This window comes from Pholis gunnellus (assembly GCF_910591455.1).
Source record: "Pholis gunnellus genome assembly, chromosome: 16".
NCBI lineage: Eukaryota > Metazoa > Chordata > Actinopteri > Perciformes > Pholidae > Pholis > Pholis gunnellus.
The window spans coordinates 1,739,001-1,757,843 of record NC_136543.1 but is presented as its reverse complement, the minus strand read 5'-3'; the positions used below and the strand labels follow the sequence as shown (position 1 = coordinate 1,757,843).

At 40.8% G+C, this 18,843-nt stretch overlaps 1 protein-coding gene across 1 annotated transcript in view; it reads right to left on the bottom strand.

Annotated features, from left to right (window-relative positions):
* thsd7aa (thrombospondin, type I, domain containing 7Aa) overlaps positions 1-18,843 on the bottom strand; it is a gene marked incomplete at both ends in the record, with an annotated part of 135,233 nt that overhangs the window by 36,241 nt on the left and 80,149 nt on the right. The window contains 5 exons of the mRNA XM_079175485.1: positions 1,163-1,266; positions 1,766-1,898; positions 3,353-3,468; positions 7,135-7,375; positions 10,672-10,866. Of these exons, the coding sequence (XP_079031611.1) occupies positions 1,163-1,266; positions 1,766-1,898; positions 3,353-3,468; positions 7,135-7,375; positions 10,672-10,866 (789 nt within the window). The remainder of the gene's footprint in view (positions 1-1,162; positions 1,267-1,765; positions 1,899-3,352; positions 3,469-7,134; positions 7,376-10,671; positions 10,867-18,843) is intronic.

Sequence of the window (18,843 nt, the reverse complement as noted above, 5' to 3'; positions counted from 1 at the left end):
CTAGAGAAACATGCCCCATGACTTCATTAAAGACATTGATTAAGTCCCTAACATCTATGCAATATACTGTGCAATGTATTATTCATACTGTGTAGATTTGATGAGCATTTGGATTTACTTGATGACACTTTGGGGCCGAACAACATGAGTTATTGCATACATATATTATTGTAGTTGACAAGATAGGGTTAATCTAAACTATCTTACATAACGTTGGTCGTTGCGCCATATTTCATTAGCTCATCTACACAAAATCTGTAAAGTAACTGTAGCCTTTAAATACACGTGGTGGAGTAAAAAGTACATTTTTCTTATACAAGTATAAAGTAGTACATCATGGAAATACTGGGAGTTGTACTGTGGCATAAGCTAGGTTTAGCTTGATGTGGTTAACACACTGCTGGCTGGTTAAATGGCAAAAAAAGATGGTCAACCTGCCGTATAGTCGAGAAAACACAGGTGACAATATGTTAACAATAAAAACACCAACACCCAATCATCATCACTCAGTCTTCCTTTCTTAACCCCGTCCCCCCCCCACACACACACACACACACACACACGCACACATACGCACGTTGTATTGAGTGAATGGGTGAATCGTAAGAGGCTTGTATTGAATTGTGTCTCTTCAGCTCAGAATATACTATTACAGGTAATGGAGGAGCAGGATGCTCATCATTGGAATCTGATAATGGTCTCTGTCTCTGAGACAGGAGTCTGAGTGTGTCCACTGATAGCAATTCAACTGTCTGCTTCAATACTCTCTCAGGCCACAGGTCATGTTTTGTTGTGAGATTCTCTACCCACCCCTGGCATTTAAACCCATACTTTAAGTTTATTGGTTTTGTAGAGAGGGTGAGATTTGAGACTCCTCTCAGTCCCATGACATCCACAGCTAAATTAAAGTCGTATGCAGCCCCCAGGTAACTGCCTTGATGCCCACTGCTCTATTCCAGGCTCTTTGGAATAGAGCATGTAGATGGAAGGATCTGATCAGTGTTCCCAAATCCCCACTGAAACCACATCTCGGCTCTATCTCAAGCCGTTTTGATTACGCTGTTCTTCCTGCTCTGTTTAACTAATGTGTTCATATAAAGAAGAACTCAACATGTGTGAATGTTTGTGTAATCTGTGCATGTGTCTGTGTGTATGTCCTCACCTCGAACCTGCAGTCCGGGCCCACAGATCTCCTGAGCTCCAGGACTGTCCTGACGTACTGACCATGGAACCAGCTGGCATCTTCGCCACTTATGGGTTTTCCATCTAAAAAAGAAAATAGGTATCAGAATCAGAAGTGTTTAGCAATCAGATGCAGGGGGGAGTGAATGGTGGCCAGTTTTATATCCTGGATCCGGTGGGAAAGAATCCGAGTTAAATACCTCACTAGCAATCTCTAGAAAATGTACTATTCATTACCTCCTTCAACAAAGCAATGGATGGAGCGATCACCAAAATGATAATCTTGAGGACAATAAATCCTCCACTACAGGAACATAGACTCAGTGCCTTGTCATAATCCATAATGAAGGCCATGATCAAAAGGGTGCAAGAGTATGCCATGTGCAAGTAGCAATGGACTCGAGTTAAGTCAGAATTTAAATAAAAATGACTGCAGACGATTCGCTCGTGTGCAGTTCTTTTGGCCATTTGAGGACATCACAGGCATCCAAAATTACCCACAACTCCGACTTGAAATTTCAACTACGAGGCTGTCACTGCGTAATGTTTGCAGGTGTTTAAATGTTGAATAGGATCAGCTTACCTGTATCCTTGACAGACAGATGGAGCATCACACTCTCTCTCCTGGGTCAGAACTTCAGGACAGTCCTGTCCCCCATTGGCTGGTATCTGGATCATAACACGTTTCCTGTACTGCTTCTTCTTGGTGTTACCACCTAAGCAAACACATGTGTACATTTAAGTGTGTAGTTTCAGCTAAGTGTACCTAAACACATTTATAAACAAGCAACTGAGGTTAAATATTGAGTACAAAATGCTGTTGAGTGAACAATGCTGGGGCCTCCTCTTGAGTTCCAGCATGTCCACATTTCAAAAGGCACTATTTGCTGTATTTCATTAAATATGTTAATGTGCCTGAATGTTACGAAACTCATTTGAACCTAATGTTTCCGTAATTGATCCATTTGCTCACTAGAATTGACCACTTCTAAAGGAGGCTGATACAATAGACCTGGGATCCCAATCATCCCTAGTCCAAATCTGCCCTTTGCAGACTTTCTTGCTCTTTATACGACGTCAATTGCTCTGACTGTCTAATAACGGCGAGCATGGGTTTACATTGGAGTTGGTTGAAAGCCTGGTCTGTCTTATACAGAGACTAAAGGGTGCCCCAGTGTGTCGGTATCAGACACAGAGGGGCACTGAACATTGATGGAACATTCTGAGCCTCAGCACTGACAGTGAGCACAGTTAGCTTAGCCTCTATTTCCGTTAACTTGGTGAATCTATGATAATCATAAAGCAAGATTTGAAATTATAAGGATTATCATTTTAATTTTTTTACGCAAACTGCATCAATTTGTAATTGCTTGTCTATGCATACGTGCTGGTAAAAAGCAAGTTTGACAGAAGCCTGCAGGATACTTCAACATGACAGAAGGAGCAGGAGATGGAAACACTAACCAAGCTGTTAATAGATGATCTGCTCTCATTTTCAGAGCAAGACACATGGACACACATGGATGTTGTATATAGATACAAGACAATGAGGTGAGTTAAGTATTTGTTCAGCAGATGCCTTCGGGGAGTAACTATGCCAATACATAAAGCAAGACTCAGGGGAATAACAGCTACACAACGTTGAGGCTGAGAATTGTTTGGAGCTCTCTTTCTTGACATAACGTGTTTGCTTGGCAAATAGGTTCCAATTTCACCAACAGTGTCAGGATTTCCAGCAGCTGTTTATTGTGTCATCTGATTCCAACAGTCTCTACTAACATCGTAAGAATTCTCTACCGCCTTATAAGAGACCTTTAGGAAGAAAACTAAATGAAGGGCTGTCCTATGATGTTCAACACCTGGACTTAACAATTGTCTTGTTATTCCAATATTTTCCTTTTAGTATAGACAGATGCTGCAAACACATTTATTAAACATGTCACAATCCAAACACATGTTTTGGTATTCCGTCTCAGTGTGCTTGATGATTTTATTATCTCTCTGCCGGTGCTGAAATAATGATGAGCACACTTGGTATGCTTTATTAATTAAGAAACACAGTCATACAGGTTTTAATGCATTCCCTCTCTTGACACTGGTGCATTTGGCCAGTGTGACACCCCGTATCACCTCACTGTGTGTACTGAAGCCAAGAAAGAGCTGGAGCTACCTGCTTGACATGTTGATGGGCAGGGGCTCCAGTCACTGTACGGGGTGATGATACAGTCTCTCTTGCACGGCAGCAGACAGGGCCTGACGGTGTCTGGGCGCAGACTCTCCGGACACCTAAAAGGAGATCAACAACATGCTCAGGCAAACACACAGAGAACCCTTTAATGTCTGACAGAGATGTGCTGGATCAGAGCCCATGGAACCATGCTGGGAGTTCACTGGGAGACTCCGAATGTGCCCTACTGCAGCTCTGGATCTTTTTGTGAGACTTTGACTGTGTGCGTGTCTACTGCAGCATAGCATTGTGAAGACAGACACTTCCTTTCTATAATTCTTAATGTTCAGTGATATATCTTCCATGTTTTAGCCTTTAACTACTACTACTATTAAGACAAAGAGGTTAAAGTCGAGACTATCCTTCGAAAAATAGTACATTTGACTTTAACAACTTTTTTGTAATTGATTGCTTCTTAAATGATCCCTTCTTGGAAATGATTGCATTCTAAAAATAATTTAATTTCTTCAGTAGTGATTTGCCAGGCTGCACTAAAACTGAACCCTTTCCCAAATCCTGAAATCCCCATAGGAAAGTAGGGACGTCGTCGATGTGTCGAGCCAACCTGGAAATGAGCTCTGCTTAGAATTGCAAATCGCCAATTAAAATGTTGCAAGAGAAGAAGCTCTATGGCAAACAAAGACATATGATATATGCACACACATTCAAAAATCACAGTTTTTACCACATTTGAACCACACACTTAACTAAAATCCTAATACATATTTCATTTTGTATTATCATCCTAATGCATTAGAATGATCTAATGCCAATTTCTGTTTACTGACGGCAGTCCTCACATCCTGGCTGCAGCTGGTGCTGCTGGTGAAAGCGGGTGCCACTCTCTCCATTGATGTGAAAGTGTGTCCCAAGGCTGTGGGCTCACTGCTCGGCATGTAACAGTGGGTTTAGGAGTAAGGGCAGGAATAAAAAGTGAGATTAATCTCCATACACAGCGTGGGGGCTGGGGGTGGGTTTCCCTGCGTAGTAACTGCCAGAATAATGCTCTCGTTCTGTTGAATAAATAAATAGATAATTCATGTTCCCAGCAGACACCTTCAGGGGGGAAAGAGACCCAGATGCTTGGAACAGCTCATCAGCTAACACCTCTGCCAGACACCAGCAACAACAGACTAACCAGGAGACTAAACGGCACGACGTGCCATAAGCAAACACTTTCTGCAACCAAACACTGAGGCTGCCTTTCACTTCTACAGAAGGAAGCATTTGGAAGCAACCTCGGACACCATCGGTTATTACATTTACAACATCTTAGCTTTTTCGGCAATCCGATTAGCTGCTTGAGATGCTAGACTGGAGTTGAGTTGAGAGAATGTGAGATGTGAACAACCAATTGTTTCACAAGTAGCCAGTTTACTAGTTCATTTTAAACCATTAAAAAGCCTAAATCCTGCCTGACAATTGAGTTGCTGATGGGTATCGCTTTTGCTCTCTATACAAACTTACCTGCATGCAACCAAAGCCCACTCGAATGGGATCAGTCAATACGACTCAAGAAACCGCTTCTGATACCAAAATGTCCCGTTGTCTGAATATTTTGCATTCATCTGCAGATATCTGTTTATAGAGATTAGTATTTGGGGATTATTTCTTTAGTTTTATCCTAATCACTCAGTAGTGAGTGACGTAGCCTATATGCCCAGCCGATGCTAGGATCTGTGAACTGAACGTGTTTAAACACAATCAGAGATATATGATGATAACCTGTTAATCCCTAAGCCTATTTGAATAATTTCAATGGAATTATAACACTAACACTTGTGATAGTTTGTTAATGTGTACATATCCGTGTATATGTTACTGGTAAATGCTGAATGAATATAACACACAGCTCAAATTGAAAATGTTCAGGTTCACCTGAAAAATAAAGCACTTTTGTCTTTGAAATAATGCAGCAGTAAGCCTAAAGCTCTCCACAATCATAGCACATGTCAGCAGTCCTTTTTAAAAAATAATTGGCTTTGATAAAGTGAAGCAGGCCAAGTTGATAGAGGTTGGAGTACAGAGAGTTCATGCCAGGTCAAGCCAAAATTCTGAATTTTCCGAATTTTGGAACCAGGTTTCCAGCTGTTCTATTCTAATTTTATATACTATATAACTATATATTTCACTTGTTTTATCACTGATAGGGTTCAATCTATCTAATACAGCAGTTTGGCATCATTTTGAACCATTTTTTACCTCTCAGGGGCCTGATTTATGTGTTTTATGTGATTTCTTCGTCGCTCCCTGTGTGTGTATAGGCAGTTTTCGAAGCCTATGATTGGTCGATTTGCACATGTGATACGTCTAAGAATGCGGAAATGAGTGTAGAATGCAGTGGGCCGGTCAGTCAGGTGATTGACAGACTTTTTAGCCACTAAAACTCCAAAAGAGTTGCGCAACAGACCGAGCGTCGAAAAGATTCCCTGAAAAGTAAAAGGAGGACTATTAATGCATATATGCCTGGATTAACTCTATTTTACTCTCAAACGAAAGAGAGGGACCGGGCGCATATGTAGCGAAAGGATATAAGCGGATTTACAGTTTTTCATTTTGAAAATCAGCTCAAGGTACGATGCGTTTCAAAGTTGTTGCTCTGTGGTTGGTTGATCTTGTGTGTGTTCCACGGTGTAACGTTTGAACGGTTTGAAGGAGAGAAATATGGAAGAAATCTGCGGATTCAGGGTTCTCATGCTTGCTAAGCTATCGTTCGGCCATGACGGTCTCTTTTTTTGTGATAATATCTGCATTCAGAGGGCGTAGCTCGCCAAAAATACGTGGTATTGTGCTAGAACTTGGTAGTTTATATATTACTTTGTGTATAATTGTGTTTTGAGTGAGTACAATTTCTTTTTTTGTATTTTTTCTCAGAATCTCGTCGTTAAGTAGATATATAGCATGTGGGCAAAATTCATTATATTCGTTTCGGAAAAGTGATTTATATGACGCTCTTCTTCGCAAAACACTCGCGCGTCGCTCTGGATTATAAGGTTAATTCAAGTTTAGTGAATGTACGATTTGAAGGGAGATTTAGATTCTGGAACCAGAATCCAAAAATGTGCTCATTTTTATCTAAACATATGATACATATACTACAATACTAATAAACCTCATGTGTGCCACTCATTAGAGAACAAACCAGTCAGATGCACAAATTAGAGGCCTTGCAACAAATCTATTTAAAACTGTCTTTGAATCTAAAAGGGAACACATTAAAAGTGCTGAAGCTTTTATCAAAATCTGAACATTAGCTAGCAACAGATTTTTAAGCTTGTTGTTCGGATTACTTTTTACTGTGTTTTGAGTCGTGGATCATTTTTTCCTTCTATTATTTCAACAGGCCAGTACAGTACATTTGAGTTTCTATCAGTTTGTTTTCTAACACATTTGCTTTCTTCTTTTCTACTGATTGATAACTTAACTGTTGAAGTTTCACTTCAAGCTTTTAAAGGACACCAACTGTCATCTTCATTGCCCTGGACCCCAAGAGAAACTCAAGCTTCAATCATAATGAGGATCCAATAAGAATACCATTAACATATACCCTCACATCCTTGCGGTCTGTGGGCCGGAATCTGTTCGGTCCTGTTAATTAATATTAACATGTATATCATCTGACACCAGTTGAATCCTCTTGTGTTACACTGTATATACCAGAGATGGATTGACATTCAAGTACCTCATTCACACCTGCATGTGAAAGAAGTTATGTGGAATCTTACTTTTTGGGAGGAACCTGGCCGACATTCACCCGGACACAGATGACCTTGCGGGTCTGCATCCCCACTGAGCAGGAGGCATCGTCGCCGCGTGTTCGGCCTGCAGATGTGTTGGTGGCTGGAATGGAAGAGTCCTCTATGCACTGCCCCCACGGGCCGGTCTGCCAGTGGTACACAGTGCAGGGGTGGTCATTGCAGTTCTTCACCTCCTGCAGAGCACTGTTGTTGGGGCACTGGATTCCACCTGAGAAATGATGGAACACAAAACAGCGTCAATGTCTTACCCGGATTACAAATGGAAACACTAGCACTAGCCTAATACAGCTTTTGGGTATAGATGGGTATTCTAGAATCATGAGACCAATCCAACTGACCCAAAAAGAGAGTGTAGTTCTCCAGTCTGGTCTCTATATCAAGGCTGGTCTGAGACATTTTATGACCTTGTAATGGCCATTTTGCAGTAGGTGGTTTGACTCACACCTTCCTCTATTTTGGGTTAATTTGAACACATTCTTAACCCAGATTCCATCCATATTAAAATAATAAATAAATACCTCGTTGGTTATTTATTGGCAGAACCAGCCTGTCGCCAATGCTAAGTTTGCTGGTAGATGCCAACACACCAGTTGGAACGGGATTTGTAGCCTAGATGCATTGGCTTCCAGTGTCCAGTGTGTAAAGCTCTGCTACTTGTATATAAACATCTAAACTGGGGACCACTTTATGTTGCATATTCTCTATCAATTATTGTTTTTATCGTGCATTTTCTCATCTCGAAGATTATTGTATCATTCATGTTGTATTTGCTCGTTTACTTTTCATTCATTGTAAAATTGTTTTCAATGTGGCAGCTTCCCTGGCTAAAGCATTTTGAGCTGCACTCAATGCATGAATTGTGCTACATGAATAACATGTATTATTATTACTTGATTAACATTCAACTAGGCATTGTGGCATAGCAATGGATCTTTCAACATGAAAGGCACTGAAGTGCTTCTAGTCTCCAAGGAGTAAAAATACAAAGAGCACAATTTTGGATGTCCACTTTTTTAAACAGCAAACTAAGTAGAGGCACACTCGTATAAATACAAAGCACCTGCTGTCTGGTGGGACTTTACTGAGGAGAAGAATGACTGGGCAGTTAGTAAAATAAATAGCTAACTTGGCTGGACAAAAAGAAGAGAACTGCCTTCTGATTCAGATTCCATCTACAGAAAATCCAAGGAAATAATAATAGCAAGTTCTAAATTTGATGCCCGATTTAAAAGTGATAAACCTATATTGTAGTCGACCAAAGATAATAATTATTATCATTACTACTTAATTACAGTATGCTTCGGCAAAGAAGATAAATCATCAGTTATTTGTATTATCGCTATCAAAGTCCCAAAACAGTGACAGTAACAGAATACAGGTTGGCTAGCAGTAAGGCTATGGCGATCCACTGCTGTATGAGTCTTCATGCAGTGCTGTAAGCTTTTAGCTTTGATTTTCAGCATGACAGATAATCAAAGGGACGACTGCAGAGATGAGGTGACCCAGGGGGCAGAATGTCTACACAGAGCCAAAAGCCAGATATGGACCCAGGTGGGGTGTGCACACCATGTGACCCTCTTCACAGCGAAACCCTGTCATTTACAGCAGTCATCGTCTTGGGAAAAAGAGAACCCCCGAGAAGAACGTCAGCCATTAGCACCTCAGAAGGCATCGAATGACATCTTCCAGTCAGTGATGGGGAGTCTGAATTGAACATGAGAAAGCGCCGCAGACAGAAGATATGGCTGACCTCTCTGTAACAGCACAGGGGTGATGTCCTTCACAGGGTCTTTCAGAAAAGATGTTCTTGGATTTCATCAGGGCAGTCATTTATCAGGCATGGAGCTCATTAACTCGTAGGACACACCATCATTGCTGCACTGGCTAATTAAATAGTTAATTGATAGACATTTAAGTGCTACCAATCAAACTGAACATGTATTTGAAAAAATGTGCAGCTCATATGTTCACATAACTGACAGGAATAATATGACAAAAATATGACCCAAGTTTAAAAAAATGACACGGCTAAAAAACATTACAGGCTGATGTTGATGAAAACAACTTCGATAGAATGATTAGAAAGTACGTTGTTTGCCACTAAATGAGACTTTTGCATTCAACCAATAATTGGTGGATACATTTCCTAGATGGGTCATCACTTGAGCAGCGATGCAAATTTGCAACGGTTGTAATAATCTTTCAGTAAAAGGTTCAAATAGACTTGTCCAGGCAAAGGACCAACTGCTGGGATCCTCTTGAGCCAGAGCCATTCTTACCCAGAGGTAAGGATGGCGGGAGCGGATCTGGTCTCCGCTTCCTTTTTCCTGAAGGTTGAAAGGAGTAATAAAGTTTGCCATCTTGGTTCGGACTACAGAACCTCCTTGTTGTTGTATAGAGTGCATTTGGAATATGTCCGTTCTGCACACGGTGATTGGTTGATGCCTGTATCAAAAAAGTTTTGGAATATGATTTTGCGTTTTTGATGATTAGTATTTGTATTATGTGTGTTCTCATGTCCAAACAGTTTGACAAAACATATAAGCGTGTGAATTAATCCCACCCGGTGGGTAAAGGCCTCAACACTGCAGCAGAGTCTGCCTCCTAAATGCTAGGAGAGCTCATAAACAAGTAGCAGCATGCAGCCTGCATTGTGTTCTGGCATGGAAGTCCTCCTGAAGCCCAGCATGCGCAAAGGAGGAGGAGTATCCATCTACATGGAAACCAGCGTGGATGCTGCGTTGTTGTGAATATGCCAAAGACAGCTACACAACAAGAGCTGTTAAAAGGACAGCAGGGACGTAAAAGATCAGATTCTGATATGCTGCCAAGCCAGACGCTAACTGTATGTGCAGCCTCCCATTTCCTCTCACAATGAGGTTCCTTGAGAATGGCTCAGTTCTCACAGTGTGATTGACAGTTTGGAGGGTTGAGCTATAACCATGAGGCATCGCATCAATCTCATTCCAGCACCATTTAGATACCCAGTACTCACCTTGGAGTTTGAAACATGTAATGATCAGGAATACTCAATACTACTGCGTTTAACAATGTGATCATAACCGCTGTGCTTCAGGTTTTGTAACAGCTCAGTGGGTTTGTTATCCTTCCAGTCACTTCTTACCCTGCATCACAGTAACACAAGCCACAACCTTTGCAGTCGCTGTAGAGGAACACGCTGAATAATTCCTTTCACTTTGACATTTCGCTTGGTATATAAGGAAAGGGAAATGACATATGCAGCCAAAACCGGAATGTTGAGACTTGCACAACTAGCATCACTGTGGTTTAGACCAATAAAGTTTTGTCAAGGCATATTCTGCTCTTTGTGGATGGATAGCTGGGTCAGTGTTACCGGGCATGTTTGTTTATATCAGATGACACTGACTGACTTATTACATGTGTCCACATGAGTCACATGTATTGGCAAAACCATATATCTGTCTGACTCCTGTGTGTCTCGCACTGATTTGTCCTCCTGTTGCAGGACTTAGGACTTCCTACCTTCTCCTGCGTTATAGGCGAGGATGGAGCGAGCTCTGGTCTGCTTGCCCTCCGTGTTTTTTCCAGAGCAGGTGTGGGAACACAGAGACCAGGGGGTCCAGGGGCTCAGGGCACAGTCCTTTGGGCAAGGCACCTCACAAATGGCTGGCATGGGCAGGATGGCGTCACGGCAGAGCTGCCTCTCTACATATTCACCTGGAAAGAGACAAAATAAGGTTGAATAATGAAATAAAAAGGCTGAATGTGCTTCATATTCACATTAATAGGCAATAAAATAAAGGGACCAGAACCATGTCTGTCATTTAGAAGCTTTCAACTCAACACATTTGTACTCACACAAATCAAAAAATGTATTTAAAAATAGAGTTCAGAAACACAATAGAGCTGGTGTCATTTCTTTTGCCAAATGTCTTATTTTTTCAAAAGCACTATAATAGAACATTCAGCATTTTTCTATTTTAGGTGATGACCAAAATTGACCAAAATTATTGATTGATAGAATTTATTAAAATGATGAAATGCAAATATAAAAAAGAAAAATGTAATTTGCCATCCCATTCGAGTTGTATTTCTCCCCCAAAACAGGAGTGAACATGAGGGTGCACAGATTAAGACTGATTTGAAATTGCATGAAGCAGAAACATGTTCATGTCAAAATCAATGTGTCTGAGCAGAGTGTTGGGTAATCTGATAGTGAAACTCTGCATATCATGAACCCTCATTGGAACAGACGGTCTACAGCTGTTTCTCTGTGTCGCAGGAAGTGAAAATGGACACACACATTTTGTAGACGTTAAAAGGTAGAAATGCTTCAGCAACCGTTGAATACATTGTGTCAGTCTAGTCCAAAATGTGTTTTCATACTCTTTCAATCACTGCAATACATACATGACATAGTCTTGATCCTTATGAATAATTGTCTATGTTTAATACATAATGTCCCTCAAGGCAGTTTTATATATTTAAAGTGAATCGTACACGTTTTGTCGTTAGTTTTGTGGACCTTTTATCGAAAATCTTTTAATTATGTTGGTGCCAAAGCTGTAAACATCCCTGTGATGACTTCAGCATGGTGAACTGTCCTCAGCCACAGACAGGATCAAACGTGTAATGTCTTTACCGAGCTTGAAGCACAGATCTATTGCTGAAACCTTGAAGGTTAAGCATGAGTTGCAGGACCATCACGTTCTTCAATACAAATAGTCCTAAATGACCGAAGGGACAGTAGAATGCATACTGGTTTATGTTTGACATTTTTTTCAAGGATCTGTTTTGGAGGGGTGGGGGTGCTGCGATGCTGACGTGTCCAATATTCTTCCAATCTAGATCTGCAGGCTGTCCTCACTCTCATCCCATTCTATCCCATTCTATCCCAGCCCATGCTGTCGCTGAAGGACCATATCTGTGAAAATCTCATTGTGAAGGGCTGGAAGAATGGCAACCAGTGAGTCGAATGACATGTCTGGAACCCCGGGGGGAAAACAGATCCATTTTCATCAGAAGGAGACAACAAGAGATCAATAAGAGGCCAGTCAAGAGAAACTCTGAGGGATGCCACATGCTGTGGGGGTGGGGTGGCGTTGGTGACCGGGGACACATGGAGCCGTAGGATAGATGCAGAAGGAAATCATTAAAGTGTCTTTTTGAAACTGATGGCTTCCATGATGTGTTTGGTTCGAGGAGCACTGCATGAGTTGACTCTAGTTCTTGATAGTTAAACACACCTTATTGTCAACACAAACCAATAAAGCAAGCTGTTAAGAATACATACTGTCCAGTATACATCTTACTCTGGCAGCCTGTCATGACATGTGGATGACTCCTAGTGTTAGTGGTGACCACTTTCCATTCTGAACCCTTTGTTTTTCCTCTAGTCCATGTCGATGTGTCCTTGGTCTGTGAAAGCTGCTCGTCCTGAAGGGCAGGTGGCACCTTGCACTGAAGCCCCTGCCATCAGTGTATGAATGGGTGAATGACAAGTGTTTAATAGTCCATATAGTGTTTACCACTAAAGCTAAGGCAAACCAATGACACAAATGACATTTGACACAGGCGTCCATGGTTGACATGCTATTTGCTAGCAACAGTTGATTTATTTCAGCCATAGTGGGACCATTTTAAATCGCATGACATGCAGATTCTAGGCTACTGGAAAATAGCACGGACTAAAAAAAACAAAAACACCTGCATACTGAGCCATACATTTATTAAAATAGACATATAAACAGTTCAATCATATGTGGCTCTTTGTTTATAGGTTAAAACAAACAATACATTTTAACTGATAGTAATCATTTTGTCAGGTCAATAATGACCAAACATTGTAATATTTAAACAAATTTCAGAATAGATCATTCTTGACCTGACAAATCGATGTTCTATGTCTAAAAAAATAGTTATTTCTGTTCATTTCTGACATCGAAGATATGACTGGAATCTAAAGTTTGTGTAATTCAATACATCATGGTTTGGAGTGAATGCATTACTCTTTTCATCCTTTAATTTAACCATAACCACAATATTCCTGTTACTTGCAAGACCATGATCTATCTAAGTATATATTGTAGTTTTTGTTACCTAACTTTAAATCAAGCATTAAAGATTGAAGCTCAAAAAACACTCATTTGCAAGACTTTTGTTGGGGTCAGATGTTTCCCCTGGGATGGGGGTACTACATCAGAAAAAGCTCATCTTGTTGTTTGATGGAAGACAACGACAAATGACATCAATTAGGATGGAGGTAAGGTGTCCTATAAGCTACCACATCAGCTGCTAGTATGCGATGCATATCAGGAACAGGCTGAAATAGTACCTCCCAGACAGAGTTACAACATTCTTTGGTAAATGAAAGATTTTCAGTGTCAATGAAAGTCATATCAAAAGAGGCCTTGTGGTGTAGCAGGAAAGAAGAGTTTCAGAGAACGCACCGTCTTCTCTAAATCAGTCTCCTAAACTCACAGATCTGAGAAGCTGATGTGATACGAGTTCAACCTGAGCTCAGCAAGCAATGGAGGCGATCAAAGGGACAATTTTCTTTTTTAACATTACACACATTAGACAAGTCAAACCACTGCCTGAACCTCTGTTGATGGAAATGTACCAGACAGAGGTTGACATCTCCTCTATTCTGCCACAGATTGCCTCTCACGCAGTCAAAGGTAATGGGGAAGAAAGGCAGGATAAATCTAAGCTGACTGTGTGAAGCAGGCTGTGCTGATCTAATTTACCAATAAGTCTGATTCAACAGGGCTCCATAAAAGGAAGCCTACACCTCTTTAGCTAAGTGCCTTTCAGAAGATGGGAGGAGACGAAGAAAGAAAGACAGAAAGAGAAAGATGAGGTCAACTTTATTTTGTCATGGCTTGGACTGAAACTACTTACCTGGACGTATTCACCAGACATTTAAATAGACAGAGACACAGATCATGAAGAGTGCCTCAAGTAACAAATGAATAGAAGAAGAGGAGACAATAGGTAAAAGAGGAAGAATATGTGATGGTTGGCTAAAGGAAAAGAGATACTGTAGAATAATGTCCTCTTGATCTAAGAATGTGTCCACACTACAGTCTATACTCATGCTAATTGAGAATTTGATTTACTGTTACAAGCATTAAAACGCAAAGGCAGCATACATACATACAGTATACCTTCAGCAGCTAGCGTAGCATAGAAGTGTTGATGTGCTGTACTCTGCTAATGTTAGCTCCATGTAGGAACATAGAGCTCCTCTCTGGGTAACAAGTATCATTATTACACAACGTTTGACCATGATAAGCTTCAAATCCACTAAACCAGCCTGACAATGAAGACAATCTGAAACCATTGCATGAGAGTCTGTGGAGCAGAGCTGGATAGCTGTCAGACTCTGATCAGCTCTGATCAAAGGGTACACTATGATTGCTATGATTAAGAAAAAGGTCAACTATGACCATGGTGTTAGCTAAAGCTGTGGCTATGGCTGTTATGATCACTGAGCTACTGTCTGCTCGGGCTTGGTCTGCTCATCCATCCATCCATTATCCCAGATGAACCCAGCTGGCATTGGTACACCCCAGGTCACCAGACTATCACAGGGCTGATACACATAGAGACAGACAACCATTCACACCTGCACCAAACACACCTAAGTGCAATTTACTGTCCTCAATTAACCGAGGCTGCATGTCTTCCTACTGCGGTAATATTGACAAGCCCTCGGGGCAGCTCTACTTCTACATCCTCTGATGGTGGACTGAGGGCAGACTGGACGCAACAGTGACTCTATCACCTCTTGAGGTACAAGGGGCATTACAAGAAATCATGAGCCAGACCTTGTTGACTGGCTGTAGATATCTCTATGCAGCACACACTGTTGATTATGTTAGTTAGATATTTGAAACTTAAATTCTGGACAGATCTTACACCATTCACCTTAAAAGCTAAACTCAAATTTCAGCACCACACTTTCCAGGATACTACATTTCTCCTGATGTGGCACTATAATGAAAAAATGAAAAAATTAAATTGAGCATTTGGCTTTGCTGAAGTAACCCCAAATTGTGAGTGAATGGGTCACTTTGATCATGTGAAATATGAGAGCCTCCTTTCCTACATCAATGAAATGTCTAGAATTGAGCCTCACAGATTCAGCGAGTATTGGCTGCAGCTTTAATATTTAGCAGTTTCCTCTTAAGGTCACCAGAGGATGAACTCCAGTCAACAGCGTGATCAACATGTCTGCCATGCTTCACCACAGACCAGCTGTTGATCTTAACATTAGAAAACGAAAATCTATAATAAAGATCTCAGCAGCGTTCTTGTGACCTGCTGCTTCATAATACATTCACTTTCAAAGACAATTGTCCTTTCGATTTTCAGGAAAAAGAGAATAAAGATAATTAGCAGCAGAGTAAGTTGGTTTGTGATGAGGAAGCTGGTCACTGCCACAACACGGAGCAGTGCAGCCTGTGAATGGGGACTTTGATTATGAGTATAATATGGAATCTGATGAACAACCCCCATCTCTCTCTTTCTCTCCTTCTCCCCTGAGCCATCATTAGCAGCTACTGTGGTATGGTTCAGGAATCTACCCATAATTGCCATGCTATCTCAAACACATGCGCACACACACACACACACACACACACACACACACACACACACACACACACACACACACACACACACACACACACACACACACACACACACACACACACACACACACACACACACACACACACACACACACACACAAAAGGGAACTAAAAAGATTGAATGAAATTACAATATTTAGGTAATAATTGATTCATTCCTATATTTACTCTTCCAAAAAGGTTCTTCCTGAAGCGCTGACGCTCCACCCAGATCCATCAGCTTCGTTCAAGGGTTCTTTGTGAGATTATGGGTTCTATTAAGAACCATTTTCATCAAAGAAAACAAAAGGGTATGCTGTAGAACCCCTTGGGTGGGTTCTAGATGAAGCCCTTGGATTATTATATTAAATGGTCCTCCATAGAACCTCCTGTGTGGGTAATTGTTAGCACCCTTTAGAAGGTGGTAAAGCTTCTGAATAGAACCTCAAGAAAGGAGTGTGGGTGGATCCATTACACTTTTTAAGGGTTCTCTATAGAATGTCTAATTGGGGTTCTGGGTGGAACCTTTCACAGGTATAACCCTCTGAAAGAGATCCAGAAACAAAACAGGGTTCTCCTATGGGGACAAGCCCAAAGAGCCCAATGTGGTTCTAGTAAGGGCCTTTATTTCTAATTGTGTACTTGAATTCTCTGACATATGTAATGATATGGAAACCAAGCCGTACCCATAGCAGCTAATCACCAATCATTCTAATGCCAGGTGTGAACTGGTGTACCTCGCTGTCCACTTGCCAGCTGGAAACAGGTCTATGTGTTTATGTGTAATGTTTGCTTGTCCTCAGTCTGCCACAGAGAATATGTGAGAGATGTGGACGTTGTTCTTTAGCATCTCTTCGATTTAGGCACATGCGATTAACAAAAATGAACATAAAATATTTCCCACAATTCCAGTTAATTTCTGTTCCCACCCACTTATTTTTCAATGACATACGGTTCCTTCCACTGCTGAATGCAGACTCCCTGGATGTTTGAGCTCCTTTCATGCTAAAAGTACAAAAGTCCTGCAGATTTAACTTTTAATTGGACCCAGTGGTACTTGATGTATAATGCAGCATAGAGGCTGGTAGATACTGCTCACTGCATTAGCTTTTAGTAGATCTCTTCGCAAATGATTTATTTATTCTTGTGAACATGACACACACGGTCATTATGAACATTTCTCGGCCATGCTGTTTCCGTTATGTCACTGGTTATATATCCTCTCTCCATTATTGCATACTAGAATTCAAGTCAGGCCAAGTTTATTTTTACAGCCGGGGGTTTTCAAAGTCTGACACTATCACTGTCGAAGCGTGACTCTGAAACACATGTTTAAGTGACTAATGCGAGCAGCAGTGAGTTCGTTTCCTTCAGAGATGCCAAAGTTTGACCTGCTTGACAGCCAAATGGCACATTTTCTGAAGAAGGCTCTGAAGGCAAGTGATATTCTAGAACACAAAAAGAACAAAAAGAGATTGAGAAGTGTGAATAAACTGCTGTTGCGATACTTTTAATGTTGATTTTAAATCATTGTGCCATGCCTGTATTGACCTCTCTTTTGTTAATACTTATTTCATTTTAAATTACACTTTTTGTTGTTTTCTGTTTACTTTTGTCCATTGACAGAATGGATGGATGGAAATCCAACTGAATGCTACTGTGACTTAATGTCTGATCAGTAAGCACTGCTCTAAAATGAAGTTGCCAGTGTGCAGTGTCTTTGTCCTACTTACGTACTTGCATACTTTTACATTATCGTAGGGAAACATGTCGTTAAACCATTATTGTTCCTTTCAATATCATCTTGTTCTCATGAAAAGTCACTTGATGCAGTTTTTGTGAGTTTAGTCTCAGAGTTAGTAAAATTGTAAGAGTGAAAGTACTAAATATCAATTGTGCATGTTTGTGTTTGATACATCTCAAAAGACCTCCATTGGTCTATGTTCATTTACTGTAACTTTATGCTACTCTATTTTTGAAAGGTGCAATACAAAAAGTGAATTATTATCATTATTATTATAAATAATAGCAAAATCAACAAAGTGTGAATATCATTTGGCTGTTGTTTCAGGACCATGGACAGCGCTGCTTGTTGTGTGCATGTGTGGCGTTGTACAGAATACTGAGAGGGAGCAGAAGGGATCGATAGAAAGACAGAACAAGTGACTTAGTTGGGTTTCTCAGCCTGATTGCTTTGGTAGGTAGGTAGGTAGGTAGGTAGGGGGAGGGAGGGAGGGAGGGAGGGAGGGAGGGGGAGAGAGAGAGAGAGAGAGAGAGAGAGAGAGAGAGAGAGAGAGAGAGAGAGAGAGAGAGAGAGATTTCCACCCCCCACCCCCCCACCCCAGAGCAGTGATTCTCAACTGGTGGGTCGCGACCCAAAAGTGGGTAAAAAAAAATAAAAAATCCTGTGCTTTGATTTTGAAAGATATTTTGAATGCAGCGGAATTATTCCAGCATCACTGACCAATGCGTTTGTGAGTCACATCACCTGATGCAGCTCAGCCAATCAAATATGGGTATTCTGACAAGTTTCCTGACTTGAGTGAGATGTACACACACCGTGACACACGGGGGAGAGACCAGTTAATAGGTAGCAGAGCAGGACTGTAATGGTGAAAGATGTGAAAGTCAAATCACAGGACGACTTCCAGCAGAGAAAAATGTCCAGAGACACCAGAGTCATCAGACTCTGACTGGACAGACTCGCATAGGTGAATTCTTCCCACACTGATTTCTCTCTTTAGAAGATGAGAAAAATATAATATTGGGACTTTTTCACTTCACCCTGAATGAACTGAATTTAAAGCTGCAGGTCAATTCAGTGAAATAACTTGTCTAAAATGAATTCTGTTACGTAATTTATTTTTTAATCAAGCCGTTATTTTACTTGAAATGTATTTATTTATGTATTTCTATGTATTGTTTATAATCCTTCCAGTTGCATTTGAAAACTGAGAATAATAATTGTTAAAATATATAGATATAGAGAATTATCTTACAGATTCTTGACACTGCACCTGTGTTTGACGACGGTACAATAAATAAATGACAGAATCCA